Raw genomic sequence first — 15,785 nt, forward strand, 5'->3', positions numbered from 1 at the left:
GTGAACGTGCTGTAGTGTTTGTGAACTTGTTGTAGTTTTGGTGAACGTGCTGTAGTGTTTGTGAACGTGCTGTAGTGTTTGTGAACGTGCTGTAGTGTTTGTGAACGTGTTGTAGTGTTTGTGAACGTGCTGTAGTGTTTGTGAACGTGCTGATGTTTTTGTGAACATGTTGTAGTGTTTGTGAACGTGCTGTAGTTTTTGTGAACATGTTGTAGTGTTTGTGAATATGTTGTAGTTTTTGTGAACATGTTGTAGTGTTTGTGAACGTGCTGATGTTTTTGTGAACATGTTGTAGTGTTTGTGAACGTGCTGATGTTTTTGTGAACATGTTGTAGTGTTTGTGAACGTGCTGATGTTTTTGTGAACATGTTGTAGTGTTTGTGAACGTGCTGTAGTTTTTGTGAACATGTTGTAGTGTTTGTTAACGTGCTGTAGTGTTTGTGAACGTGCTGTAGTGTTTGTGAACGTGCTGTAGTTTTTGTGAACGTGCTGTAGTGTCTGTGAACGTGCTGTAGTGTCTGTGAACGTGTTGTAGTGTCTGTGAACGTGTTGTAGTGTTTGTGAACGTGCTGTAGTGTTTGTGAATATGTTGTAGTTTTGGTGAACATGTTGTAGTTTTGGTGAACATGTTGTAGTGTTTGTGAACGTTCTGTAGTTTTTGTGAACGTGCTGTAGTGTTTGTGAATGTGTTGTAGTGTTTGTGAACGTGCTGTAGTGTTTGTGAACATGTTGTAGTGTTTGTGAACGTGCTGTAGTGTTTGTGAACGTGCTGTAGTGTTTGTGAACGTGCTGTAGTGTTTGTGAACGTTCTGTAGTTTTTGTGAACGTGCTGTAGTGTTTGTGAACGTGCTGTAGTGTTTGTGAACGTTCTGTAGTTTTTGTGAACGTGCTGTAGTTTTTGTGAACGTGTTGTAGTGTTTGTGAACGTGCTGTAGTGTTTGTGAACATGTTGTAGTGTTTGTGAACGTGCTGTAGTGTTTGTGAACGTGTTGTAGTGTTTGTGAACGTGCTGTAGTGTTTGTGAACATGTTGTAGTGTTTGTGAACGTTCTGTAGTTTTGGTGAACGTGTTGTAGTGTTTGTGAACATGTTGTAGTGTTTGTGAACATGTTGTAGTGTTTGTGAACGTTCTGTAGTGTTTGTGAACGTGCTGTAGTGTTTGTGAACGTGCTGTAGTGTTTGTGAACGTTCTGTAGTTTTTGTGAACGTGCTGTAGTGTTTGTGAACGTGCTGTAGTGTTTGTGAACGTGCTGTAGTGTTTGTGAACGTGCTGTAGTGTTTGTGAACGTGCTGTAGTGTTTGTGAACGTTCTGTAGTTTTTGTGAACGTGCTGTAGTGTTTGTGAACGTGCTGTAGTTTTGGTGAACGTGTTGTAGTGTTTGTGAACGTGGTTTTGTGTAGTGAGTGTCACCCTATGTGCAGCTGTGGCCTCATCCTGACAAACCCGTTGTCGGAGCAGAAGAATGTGGAACAGCAGCAGCTGACTGGAGAATTCAAACTGGTTCGACCTGCTCTCTGAAGTTTCTCGTAAAATCACATGGATTTATTATGACAACATGAAAAGTTATATTTCCGCTTCATCTGACTCTTTACTTGGTTTAATTTTTCAAAGTGTATAGAAATGTAAAAACATTATTACAAATGTTTTGTTAATTGGTCTTATCTCTGTCGACCTTCTACATGTAATAAGTCTCTTTTACTTCTATATAAAGACATATTCACTCATCTATGATCACTAGTTTCTAAAAGAGTTATTGCAGCTGTAACTAGTCTTTATCTAACTCCAAGAGGTGATGAACAATAACATCTAAATATAATATTTGAACTGTCACCACCTCGACCACGGTACAGGAAGTGATCTCAGCTGTTTCCTGTGTCTGTGACCTTCACTGTGCAGGTCATAGTTTTAAATACTCTCCAGTGTTATATTGTTAATATTCTCAACATCTACAAATATTAGTTCATCATTTTTACTTCAGGTCGGTTGTAGCGTCTTATTTCAGATCAATAGTCGATCACAAATATCTGATCGGCCGCAGGAGATTATTGAACTTTGAATAAAGACTCAGTATGTGTTGAATTTCTGACAGTTCAAACTTTATTAGCTGTTCCTCTGTGTACAAACAATCATTATCGCTGACATCACTTCTTTTAAAAATATCAATTAACGTTTGTAAGGTAAACGATGGACTGTATGTACACCTGAACACAGACACACAGAACAGATCTGAGATCAGCAGCTGTTTTAATGTTTCTACGTTAGACTGAGGGCAGACAGACAGGCAGAGAGAGACACAGGTTCAAGGTTCATTATTCATTTTTATAATTTTTTTTAATGAAAGGTAAAGCAGCCAGTTCGAAAACAAAGAGAACCAATCAGGAACAGGCTGAGGACGGGGAGAACAGAAAGCTGGAGGCTGAAGCTAAGATGCAGTTTAGTTGGTTGTTGTCATGGCGACTGTATTCCGCATGCTCTGATGGGAGAAAACACAGGAACATGTACCACGTTAACATGATATGTTATCACTATCATTATTTAATTAGGTCTTTTTTCCTGTAGCACCTGAACGCAGCACAGTTACTACAGTTTCAAAGTCGTTTATTGATCTAAATCCTAAAGTGTTCAGTGGATTCTGTTTATATTTATATATTTTTTACATTAACTAACTTTTTTTACCCAGGTCGTCACATTTTCAAAGAGAGAATGAAAAACAGGAATATTCACAGCACATAAAACACCAGATGATAAAAATGGAGCCTGAGGAAGGTTTGCAGTTTATTTAAGAACTTGTAGTTCACAGGTTTGATTCCAGCGGCTGTGGTGCAGAGTGATGGTACCTGGGGTCGATGAGCTTCCACAGTTCAGAGGCTGAGCGTCTAAGGATTATCTACAGGAAGCAAACAGACATTTTCATTTTCAACAAACCTCTGACTGTTCATTAACACTCCAACTTAAGCTGAACTGTGATTGGCTGTGAGGCAGTGTGATGTCACAGTAAAGTGTGACCATTACCCTGTGGTGCTTTGGTGGTGATTGCAGCCTCGGCGGATTCTCCATCTTCCACTGCAACAGAAGAAAAGATGAAAAGTCAGGAAGCTGAACAAAATGAGACCTCTCTGAGTTCTTGACTTTTAAAGGTCCAGTGTGTAAGATTTAGGTGAAAGAATCTATTGACAGAAATTTAATATAGAATAATCCTATTGATGTTTTCACGACTGTGTTTCTTCTAAATTATGAGGTGAGGTGAGGAGTGTTCAGCTGCCACATGATACTTCACCACTAGATGTCACTACATTCTTCACACTGAACCTTTAAGTTCTCTACCTTGACTTTATTGATTATATTTACTATTGATTATTTCAACAGCTTTTCAAACTGATTGACCCAAGTTCTTCACATCTGAACTCTTCATCTTAAATTTTTGATTTACCTTCAGAAACCTCTGTAGCATTCTTGTCTTCCTCAGAATCATCATCCGGAGTTTCCTCAGTAGTCTCCTCAGAAGTCTCCTTAGAGGCTTCCTCAGTAGTCTCCTCAGAAGTCTCCTTTGAAGCTTCCTCAGCAGTCTCCTCAGAAAGATCATCAGTAGTCTCCTCAGAAGGCTCCTCAGTAGTCTCCTCAGAAGGCTCCTCAGTAGTCTCCTCGGTAGGGTCCTCAGGAGTCTCCTCAGTAGGCTCCTCAGGAGTCTCCTCGGTAGGGTCCTCAGTAGGGTCCTCGGTAGAGTCCTCGGGAGCGTCCTCGGGAGCGTCCTCAGAAGTCTCCTCATCAGAGTCCTCAGCAGTCACCTCAGATTTGTCGTCGTCGTTAGACGCTGAGAATTAAAGGTACAGTTCACATATATGTTCCGAGTCAGCGGGCGAATGTGTCTTTATCTCGGTGCTGCGGCAAATATCAAATCTCAAAAACCATGTGAGCTGAGAACAAGTAAATCCTTTAAGTTTACAATCAAAACATACAGTTAGCCTAGCTTAGCACACAGGAGCCGCGGAGAACTCGTTTCATTTTAAAAAATCAAACAAATTCAAAGCGCTCTTATTTTTGTCACTTGATGATTGGACCAGCTGTTTGTGCTATGGTTACTGTTGCTACAACATGACAGCTCCTAAAAGTGAAGACAAATTGTCTTGATCGCCCCCTGGTGGCTGGCTGTAGTATAGGTCATAAACCCTGATCCTCCATGTTAGCAGATGGGACACAGACCAAACTAAAGATGTTAAATAAATGTTTGTCAAAGAAGGTTTCTGTCTCAATGACACAGCAGCATATTCATATTTCTAAAGAATATAACCAGCTTCACATTGTTGAAACATCAACATTCTGCTTCTGCCAAATGTTTGATTCTTTTATGAATTATCGTCAGTAAATATCATCGTCACACTGATGACGTTAAACGACTTAAGTCATTGAACTGACATTTTGTTTCAGAATTTGTCACTTGAATCTTCTGAAACAGAAACAGACAAAAAGTGTTTTTGTTTTTGATCAACTCGATGTGATGATGTCATTACGTCATATGATGCGTCACATGTCACACACATGATGTCAGATGTATATAAACTTTAATGTTTATATTTGATCTCACTTTCTTAATCTAGGTATACTATATATTTGGTTGTATTTGTGTTTTTCATAGTTACTTGTAATAAGGTTTATGGTTAAACTGTAAAATATCAAACCTTTGTTACATTTCTATGTTGTAAAGGTTTGATAACGACACCTGAGCAATCATTGATCATTTTTTAAAATAAATATATGTATCGGCTGATTTATTGGTATTGGAAATGTTTGACTCTCTAATATCAGTATCGGAAGAAAAAAACATATCAGTCTTGCTCAAGAGAAATGTTCTTTATGTTTCTTCTTTATAATCTTATTAATATTCTCACCGTCAGGCGTCTCATCTTCATCAATGGGAGCTTGAGTTGTCACAGTTTCACCTGAATCTGACTCTGAAATGAAAGAGACAGACAGGTGAGAAGACAGACAGGTGAGAAGACAGACAGGTGAGGAGACAGACAGGTGAGAAGACAGACAGGTGAGGAGACAGACAGGTGAGAAGACAGACAAGTGAGAAGACAGACAAGTGAGAAGACAGACAGGTGAGAAAACAGACAGGTGAGGAGACAGACAGGTGAGGAGACAGACAGTGTGTGTGTAGTGTGTGTGTGTAGTGTGTGTGTGTGTGTGTGTAGTGTGTGTGTGTAGTGTGTGTGTAGTGTGTGTAGTGTGTGTGTGTGTGTGTGTATAGTGTATAGTGTGTGTGTGTGTAGTGTGAGTGTAGTGTGTGTGTGTGTGTGTAGTGTGTGTGTGTAGTGTGTGTGTAGTGTGTGTAGTGTGTGTGTGTGTGTGTATAGTGTATAGTGTGTGTGTGTGTGTAGTGTGTGTGTTTAGTGTATAGTGTGTGTGTTGTAGTGTGTGTGTGTGTGTAGTGTGTAGTGTGTAGTGTGTAGTGTGTGTGTAGTGTGTGTGTGTAGTGTATAGTGTGTGTGTGTGTGTAGTGTGTGTGTTGTAGTGTGTGTGTGTAGTGTGTGTGTTGTAGTGTGTGTGTGTAGTGTGTAGTGTGTGTGTTGTAGTGATGTTCTTTATGTTTCTTCTTTATAATCTTATTAATATTCTCACCGTCAGGCGTCTCATCTTCATCAATGGGAGCTTGAGTTGTCACAGTTTCACCTGAATCTGACTCTGAAATGAAAGAGACAGACAGGTGAGGAGACAGACAGGTGAGAAGACAGACAGGTGAGGAGACAGACAGGTGAGAAGACAGACAGGTGAGGAGACAGACAGGTGAGAAGACAGACAGGTGAGAAGACAGACAAGTGAGGAGACAGACAGGTGAGGAGACAGACAGGTGAGGAGACAGACAGGTGAGAAGACAGACAGGTGAGGAGACAGACAGGTGAGGAGACAGACAGGTGAGGAGACAGACAGGTGAGAAGACAGACAGGTGAGGAGACAGACAGGTGAGAAGACAGACAGGTGAGGAGACAGACAGGTGAGGAGACAGACAGGTGAGGAGACAGACAGGTGAGAAGACAGACAGGTGAGGAGACAGACAGGTGAGAAGACAGACAGGTGAGGAGACAGACAGGTGAGGAGACAGACAGGTGAGGAGACAGACAGGTGAGGAGACAGACAGGTGAGAAGACAGACAGGTGAGAAGACAGACAGGTGAGGAGACAGACAGGTGAGGAGACAGACAGGTGAGGAGACAGACAGGTGAGAAGACAGACAGGTGAGAAGACAGACAGGTGAGGAGACGGACAGTGTGTGTGTGTAGTGTGTGTGTGTGTGTGTAGTGTGTAGTGTGTAGTGTGTAGTGTGTGTGTGTGTATAGTGTGTGTGTGTGTATAGTGTATAGTGTGTGTGTGTGTAGTGTGTGTGTTTAGTGTATAGTGTGTGTGTTGTAGTGTGTGTGTTGTAGTGTGTGTAGTGTGTAGTGTGTAGTGTGTAGTGTGTGTAGTGTGTATGTTGTAGTGTGTGTGTGTGTGTGTGTAGTGTGTGTAGTGTGTGTTGTAGTTTGTGTGTGTGTGTAGTGTGTGTGTTGTAGTTTGTAGTGTGTGTGTGTGTGTGTGTGTAGTGTTGTTACCTGGGTTGTCATCCCCTCCTGGTAATGTGTGTGTGTGTGTGTGTGTTAATGTTGATTGTGTGAATCAAACAAACTGGTTGTAATAACCAAAGCTGCCTCTAGGGGGGCGTGATCAGTAATTGGATGACTGATGTCACCAGTTTGCTGCACTCTGATTGGCTGCTCTGTCATACTTACTGTTATCGTCTCCTTCATCTAAAAGACAAGAAAACAAAACGTCACACACACACAGCCAATCACCTGTCTTTATTAAATTAAATTAAATTAAATTAAATTAAATTAAAATCACTTTGTGAGGATGAATTAAAATGATCAGTGGGAGTGACCTGTAAGTCCTTATTATTTATTAATGTGAATATTGAATAATGTGATAAATAATTATTCTCTTCTGTTTGTGATAAAATGTGATTATCGTGGTTGATGAATCACTAATTATTAAAATCGACCGCTGCTCTGCTCCGCCCTCGTTTTTTCATTCACATTTATGTTTCACCTGGAGCCTCCAGCTCTTATCATAAGATGTGATTTATAAAATGATCACTTGTAATAATGATAAATACACAGTATCAAAATAATCCATAATTGATCATAAATAACATTGGAGATATCTGAACTATGAGAATTGTAATAATGAATATTAAACTTAATTGAACCTCTGTTATGTCATAGTTTACCTGGGAGTGGAGCAGCCAGAGAGACGGCGAAGAGGGTGACGAGCAGCAGGAAAACACACCTGTAACACGCACAGACACACACACACACACACACACACACACACACACACACACACACACACACACACACAGACACACACACACACACACACACACACACACACACACACACACACACAGACACACACACACACACACACACAGTGAACAGGAGGATTTGACTGCAGCTTGTTTACATGATGTTTTGCATGATGTCGTGAGGAGGAAAAACACAAATGACATTAAAAACAGTTTGACACAATGTTTCAGTGTCGCACTAAATATAAATAAACCTCACAACATAAATATTTCAAAGTAACAAGAAGAAAAATCTGAGAAATTAGTTCAAACTTTTGTATCTTTAAAACTGTGGATTAAACTAAGAAACACGTAAATGCAAAATAAAGCAGTCAATAAAGTGAGAGAGGAGCGATGTGGTGAAGTTACAGTGAAGAATGCAACATGACGACTGAGGTGTGTGAGTGTCAGGTGTCTGAAGCAGCTTCAGTCTGAAGAGTTCAAATACTGTGTCTTTGTGTTTCCTCCACTGAAAAAAACAAAGCGTCTCTTCTTGTCTGACGTATAGAAAAAAACTGCTCAGATCCTCAGAGACAGAAAAGAAACGAGTCGACTTTACTGTTTTAACACGTTAAATCTCAATCAGCTGCAGAGACTAAAGAAAAGGACTTTAAAAGAAAGTATTTCAAAGAAATTTTATTTTATGACTTTTATCACACATGAAAAATAAACAAAATCTTTGAGGAAAAGTCACAAAACGTTTCTGACACATATACATGTTCAAATGTCAGAAAAGGAACCGATGAAGATTCTGACAGAGTAAAGAGAAATAAAGAAACTCACCGGTGGAACATGTTGAAGTTCAGCAGGTCGACACGACACCAAGGTTAACTGAGTAGTTTATTGAGTCTGAACTGGACAGAAAGTGAGCAGCAGCTTTTATAGTCAGACCTCCTCCTCACTCCTCCTCCTCCTCCTCCTCCTCCTCATCCTCCCTCCGTTTAACCCTAACCCTCTAACCCTAACCCTAACCCCCCTTTCTACTTACATCATTATTCAAACACATTCATGCTAAACCCAGAGTTTAAACCAGATTTAATCCTCTATCGTCACATTTACTCATTTTACTTTGATCAAATAAGAGACTTAAGAGTGACGGCGACACTGAGGGGTCAGTTGACGAGACAAAAAATAAATATAGATATATATAGTATTAAGATTTAAAGCAGGTTTATACTGAGTTTACACCAGATTCACACCAGATTCAATAAAGTCACTTTTACTCATTTGGCAGATTCTTTTAATCCAACGTGACGTATCATAAATTGAAGATGAGACGATAAGAGGTGAACATATGAAGTTATATGATTTAATGTATGTAACTTAGGTTATAAGGTATACAGTAATATTACTCTGACATGTAGTTGAGTAGAAGTATAAAGTAGAATCACATGGAATAAATATACTTCTTATATGAAGATGAGATGATATGAGATGATTCTTTATTTGTCTGTGGTTCTGCAGCAGCAAAGAGGGAGTGATATCAACAATGAGTGAACAAAAAACAATATAAACATAAGGACAAACACATATATACTGTGTATATATATTTTATACATGAGCTGCAGGTTCTGTCTTTGACATTTTTGTGCCTAAATGTTGTTTAGTTCAAACATGATTCAGAACAGATTCATTAAAGTGGATTTAAATCGAATCTGATCAGTTCCAGTAAAGTTTCTGTCAAATGATCCACGAAAGAAACTCATGATGGTTTCGACCGTAAACTGGCGACAGAAATATTTGTCTCCAGGAAACGTGGGAGAAAAGAGCAAATGTGTTAATGTGATGAAGTGTGTGTGTGTGTGTGTGTGTGTGTGTGTGTGTGTGTGTGTGTGTGTGTGTGTGTGTGTGTGTGCTATGTGTGGTATGAAGGTGTCTTTCACACCAGAACTGGTTGGATGATAATTACGAGAAGCACAAAGAGTTTAAGAGAAGGAATGTCTTCCTCAACTTAATCATGTCAGAACAACAGGTCATTATGTTATTGATGATAGTCACCACACCCTCACACACACCCTCACACACACACTACACACACTACACACCCAAGCACGTAGTCACACACACACATTAATGGTCAAACCAATAATAACCTCTCAGTGTTCCCTTTCTTTCATCATCATCATCATCATCATCATCATCATCATCATCAGGGTACACTTTGTAACCTGTTTGAATAATTAAGTAAAATACTCTCAGAACATGTTGCACAACAATCATCATTATTATTGGGTGGGTTCAATTGAGAGTCATTAACCCTCTAACCTGATTGGTCTGTGAACCAGATTTCCCACATTCCAGACCAGTTTGAGATACTGGAAACCAGAGCACAGGGTTCAACGTGACCTAGAATCAGAGCTCGTCATCTGAGAAACCCCCCAAGGTCCAGTCAGACTGGATTCCACAAGAGGGCGTTCTTACAAAAATGCAACAGTAATGATGAATATAGATTCAGTGTGTGGTGCTCATCTCCGTCTGTAGGACTCGTCACATTCATCGATTCGTACCTGGACACTGGGGGGGAATTATCGCCCATCATCCCAGAGACCAGACCGGACCAGATTCACTCAGCCTCTACTTGTAAACAATAATAATGACATATAATAAGAATCTGGATCTAAACAATAAAAAGAATAAAGTTACATTTTCAGAATAAGAGTCAGAACTGAGTTTGTGTTGTTTGTGTTGTGTCTCTGAGTGGAAACAGTTCAACAGCTGCTGGACAAAGACTCACATGCATCAACGTGACCAACACTTTTGTTCTCCTACAGTGAGACTGAACCTAAAACTGGTTCCTGGAATTCCTTTCAGACAGTAAGTGTGTGTCTCTTTGTGTGTGATGAGTGTGTTTTTCTTGCACTGTTTCCTTGTGTGTGACAGTTCCTGGGAAATCAATCACTAAACAAGAAACTTTTCTTCTGTGTTTTTTTTTAACTCAACACCAAAAACTTCCTGCTTCTGCACTTGTAGAATTCCCCAGATTTAAAAACCATACGTGTTTTACAAAGACATGAAACGATGAGAAGATTTGATCAGTGATTATTATTAAATGAAACATGTTTGATAAAACATTAATAAAGAGTTTAAAAGGACAAATTAAGGAGAATATCAGGATAGATGAACAAATAAACAAATATGGAGCAGATGTGAGCAGTCGCGTCTGAAGACGAGAAGAAGATGTTATTTATCCTGTAAATGAAAATAGCTGTTTAAGCTAACGACCTCCATCAAGGTTATGTTTTGGTTTGTTGTCTGTTCGTCAGCAGGATTAAACACAAAGTACAAAGTACAAAGTACTGAACTGTTCACAGGGAAACTGAATTCATGATCACATCCCACTCACAGACTCAAAGTGAAAGATGGTTTCTCACACGGGAGAGGAAACCACATGGAGGCCACTTGCCGCTGCCTGGATGGTAAAGACTTTACGGATGATAATGCAAACAGAGCTGCACACAGTTCATTGTGAAACTTTAGCTGTAAAAAGTAGAATATTGTGTTTTACTGCCATTGATAATTAACAGGTTTTACATGATGAGAGACGGCCTTAAAGGGACGTTCATTTTGCTCATACTAATATCAAGATGTTACTTCATTAACTAAATGACGTACGATTGTTGAACTGACAACAAACCAACGTTGTAACCAGATCAAATGAAACTATGGAAGCTTGGTTTGGATTCTCAGATCAGCTAGTTAGTGAATTAGTAAGTTACTTAGTTAGTCAGTCAGTCAGTCAGTTAGTTAGTTAGTTAGTTAGTTAGTTAGTTGGTTAGTTGGTTGGTTGGTTGGTTAGTCAGTCAGTCAGTCAGTCAATGAGTCAGTCAGTTAGTAAGTGAATTAGTCAGTCAGTTAGTTAGTTAGTTAGTTAGTTAGTTAGTTAGTTAGTTGGTTGGTTAGTCAGTCAGTCAATGAGTCAGTCAGTTAGTTAGTGAATTAGTAAGTTAGTTAGTTAGTCAGTCAGTCAGTCAGTCAGTCAGTCAGTTAGTTGGTTGGTTAGTCAGTCAGTCAGTCAGTCAGTCAGTCAATGAGTCAGTCAGTTAGTTAGTGAATTAGTAAGTTAGTTAGTTAGTTAGTTAGTTAGTTAGTTAGTTAGTTAGTTGGTCGGTCGGTCAGTCAGTCAGTCAGTCAGTCAATGAGTCAGTCAGTCAGTTAGTTAGTTAGTGAATTAGTTAGTAAGTTAGTAAGTTAGTTGGTTAGTTGGTTAGTTACTTACTTATCGGGTTAGTTAGTTCGTTGGTTAGTTAGTTGGTAAGTTAGTTAGTCAGTCAGTCAGACAGTCAGTCAGTCAGTCAGTCAGTCAGTCAGTCAGTAAGTTAGTAAGTTAGTAAGTCAGTCAGTCAGTCAGTCAGTTAGTTAGTTAGTTAGTTAGTAAGCTTGTTAGTTAGTTAGTCAGTCAGTCAGTCAGTCAGTCAGTCAGTCAGTCAGTAAGTTAGTAAGTTAGTAAGTCAGTCAGTCAGTTAGTTAGTTAGTTAGTAAGCTTGTTAGTTAGTTAGTCAGTCAGTCAGTTAGTTAGTTAGTTAGTTAGTTAGTAAGCTTGTTAGTTAGTCAGTCAGTCAGTCAGTTAGTTAGTTAGTTAGTTAGTTAGTTAGTAAGCTTGTTAGTTAGTTAGTCAGTCAGTCAGTTAGTTAGTTAGTTAGTTAGTAAGCTTGTTAGTTAGTTAGTCAGTCAGTCAGTCAGTCAATTCGTTAGTTATTCAGTTTGTTAGTGGGTTGGTTAGTAGGTCTTCTTTATATGAAGTTAGTAAACATGGAGGTGTTTTTATTTTCAGATGTTACAGATGAAGGAGTTTTGAAAAAGTGAACTCAGATTCTCGTCTGTTTGATAAAAACTGAGCAGAATGAGCTGAAAGTTCAACTGAGGACGGAAAACACGAAAATAAATCTGTCCCTGCTAATGTGTGTGCGTGTGTGTGTGTGTGTGTGTGTGTGTGTGTGTGTGTGTGTGTGTGTGTGTGTGTGTGAGAGAGCATGCAAATAGCCTCTAATTGGGGCAGTGTATTCACTTCAATTTGATGAATCACTGAAACAACAGGAATCGTTTCCAAACACAAACTCAGACTCAGTTTAACTCTCAACTGTCTGTTCAAATAAAGTTTATATAAACTTTATTAACCTGAATGTGACTGAACATGAACACACGTAAAATAACAAGAAACAAGAAGGAAGAAAAAGAAATGTAACAATTTATATTAAAACACTCACACACACACTGCCCCAATTAGAGGCTATTTGCATGCTCTCTCTCACACACACACACACTCACGCCCAAAGTTGAGACCAAAAACACCTTGAGCGCCCCCTGGTGGCTGGATGCAGTATAGGTTATAAACCCTCAACCCAAAATAGACGTTAAATAAATGTTTGTAAAGATGTTTCTGTCATTTCAGGTCGTTCTTATCACTCTGATGTTTGTTCAAGTTTCTGATCAGTTTGGTTTTATTAGTTATTTTGATGATATAAGAACAGGCTGAGACGTCATGATTGACAGCTGAGACTGACTCCTGATTGGTCGAGGGGCGGCTCCACTCCACGATCAGTACAGCACAGACTCTGACACCAAATGACGTCATCACCACAAGATGGCAGAGTTCATTTCTGGTTTGATTGCTGGAGACGTGTCGTTGTCTTTATTTAAAATCTGAACCTTGTTTCTTTGTCAGTGACTATTAACAGGGGTTTCTTTGTCCCCCTGTTAATAGTTGTTTTGGGTAGTTTTACTGTTTTGGAGGGTGAAGAGCAGAGGATGTCTCACCTTGTTAAGATCTATGAGACAAATTGTGATTTCTGAATATGAGCTATACAAATAAAAATTGATTGATTGAATATTCAGCCGTGGTGTCGACTCCTTATTTCACTCAAAACTTGACTTTAATCATACACAAGACAAAAGGGGACATGTTGACATGTCCCCTTTTTGACCCTGTTAGAGACTGAGGACCAATGGTGACGGGTCGTACCTGGAGGTGGCTCCTCTGATTGGTGGGAACCTTTACATGATGAAACATGGTCTTAATAAAGTTATTTCAGCTGATGCACAGGTCGAGGGATCCTTCAAGTTATTTTCAGTTTGAGTTTATTAAAATACGTCAAAAGAAGAACAGAACACGTGAACATGTGTTGATGAAATGTTTCAGCTACAGAAGATATGAATGAAGAAAGTAAAACACAATAAACAGATGAACTGAAGAGATGTAATACTCTGAGGTCTGCAGGAGTCCAGGGGCTGAGAGGGGGCAGCAATTTAAAAACTATAAAAAAGATCTTTGATTGAAAATAATTTTTCTTGATTAATAAATTTCAGCTTTGCTTTCAGAAACTATCAGAGAATAAATTTACCGTCTCAAATTCAAATAAAATTTCACATTTGTTGTTTGAGAGGCGAAGATGTCTAAACATTCTGTACTAATAAAGTTGGTTTGAAAACCACCTCTGGATCCTGGATACCTGTAATCGTTCTGGTCAACCAATCAGACGGCAGATAGGTTGACCAATCAGATGGCTCGGTGTGACTGAAGGCGAACATGTGTTAATCTGTCTGTGTGACTTGTCTCCATGTGTAATAGATTACATGTTGGTACACCTGGGACACGCCGCTGACGTCAGCTGAGCGTGGCGTCCTCGCCTCAGATGACCTCATCAATGATCAACATGTGACCTCATCTAGAGCAGCAGAGGTCAGGACCGAAGCAAAACAAATAGTTTATTTTAACTACGATTAAAAATGGTTGTAGATTTCAAACATCAGATCTAGAGAGACACTGAAAATGAAAGTTATAAATGTAATTTGACGTTTTAACCAAATAACAATTATCGGCTGGTGATCAGAGATTTGAGGAGCAGACATCAGCGAGTCTGCTCCTCACAGGAAGTGAGGTCACTGCGACCTGTGAAAAACCAGGAGGTTTGACACACGCGATGCAGGAAGTGTGTCCCAGGTGTTTATCTACATATGTGTGTGTTTGTGTGTGTTCGAGGTGGGTGTGTTACTGTGTGTGTTTAAATTGTGTGTGTTACTATCTGTGTTACTGTGTGTGTTTATGTTGTGTGCGTGTTACTATGTGTGTTACTGGGTTGGGTTTTAAATCTGGCGGCGGTTGGTCCTGGATCTCCTCTTAGATGTTCGATTCCTCACCAGAGCTTTGGGCTGAGGAATGATTGGCTGAGGCGGGAGGGCGGGGCTTTGGATGACACGGGCGGGGCTGATGGGAAGACGGGCGGGGCTCTGGTAGACGTGTGGGGGTGGCGGTTGTGGTTTGGGGGCGCTCTGAGGTTTGGCCGAGCGAGAGCTGAACCTTTTCCTCCCTCTCTCCTCGGACTCTGAGCTTTTGTCCTCTGCAAGAAAAACAGGTTCAAAGAAGCGTTGAAATAACAAATGTTACATTAAAAAGTCTTTAATTTGAAACTTTACCAAAGTAAAGAGGAAAAAACTAAAGTTAGATCAGTTATCACACAAACAGACAATTATTCAAAATGAACTGTCTTGAATTAAAGGTTCAGTGTATAGAATGTAGTGACACCCAGTGGTGAAGTGTCATGTTGCAGCTGAACACCCCTCACCTATTGAATATAGAGTATTTTAATCTAAATATTTTAATATAAAGTATTAACATATAAATTATTTAAACCTAAAAGGCCTATTCAAGGGTTAAGAAAACAACAACTCATATGAGAAGACATTAGTGAAAACACCACAAGGATAGATCCTGACTCACTGAACAGAATAAAGTAACAAGTACTCTGAGTAGATGTACTCAGTTACTTTACACCTCTGCTGCTGACATCAATGTTGGTTCTTCATGATGAATTATATATAAATGTATATATCAAATATACAGCATATTTGATCTGAAAAATGTAATTTTAGTTTTATTGTATTTATGGTTGAAACCTGATGAAGATGCACTTCTCAGATAAACTGATGTAATTCTTCAGAATAAGAATAAAATCTTAACATTCAGTCAACAAATGCTGCCTGATGGGAAATCAACCAACCAACCAATCAACCAATCAACCAATCAATCAACCAATCAACCAACAACCAATCAACCAATCAACCAATCAATCAACCAACAACCAATCAACCAATCAACCAATCAATCAATCAACCAACAACCAACAACCAATCAACCAATCAATCAACCAACAACCAACAACCAACAACCAACAACCAATCAACAATCAATCAACCAACCAACCAACCAACCAACCAATCAACCAACCAATCAACCAATCAACCAACCAATCAACCAATCAACCAACCAATCAATCTGTGGATTTAAGAGGTTGAAGAAAAGAAGGCACGTACCAGGCGCTGTCACCTGATTGGCTGCTGGAGCTACAAACAAACACACATAAAATCGAATAAATGAATGATTGACATGACTGAACGAATGAATGAGTGAGTGA

At 39.4% G+C, this 15,785-nt stretch overlaps 1 protein-coding gene across 1 annotated transcript; it reads right to left on the minus strand.

Annotated features, from left to right (window-relative positions):
* Positions 1–2,074: 2,074 nt before the first annotated feature.
* On the minus strand, positions 2,075–8,281 carry LOC117770830 (acidic repeat-containing protein-like). The gene is made up of 9 exons (XM_034600584.1): positions 8,161–8,281; positions 7,261–7,319; positions 6,764–6,781; positions 5,620–5,682; positions 4,887–4,949; positions 3,431–3,811; positions 3,013–3,063; positions 2,838–2,887; positions 2,075–2,473 (listed from the first exon to the last, which is right to left on the minus strand). Exons 1-8 carry the CDS (start codon positions 8,169–8,171, stop codon positions 2,877–2,879), a joined length of 657 nt encoding a protein of 218 aa, XP_034456475.1. The 5' UTR covers positions 8,172–8,281; the 3' UTR covers positions 2,075–2,473; positions 2,838–2,876.
* Positions 8,282–15,785: the final 7,504 nt, after the last annotated feature.

The sequence above is a fragment of the Hippoglossus hippoglossus genome, chromosome 11, assembly GCF_009819705.1.
Source record: "Hippoglossus hippoglossus isolate fHipHip1 chromosome 11, fHipHip1.pri, whole genome shotgun sequence".
In the NCBI taxonomy this organism is placed as follows: Eukaryota; Metazoa; Chordata; class Actinopteri; order Pleuronectiformes; family Pleuronectidae; genus Hippoglossus; species Hippoglossus hippoglossus.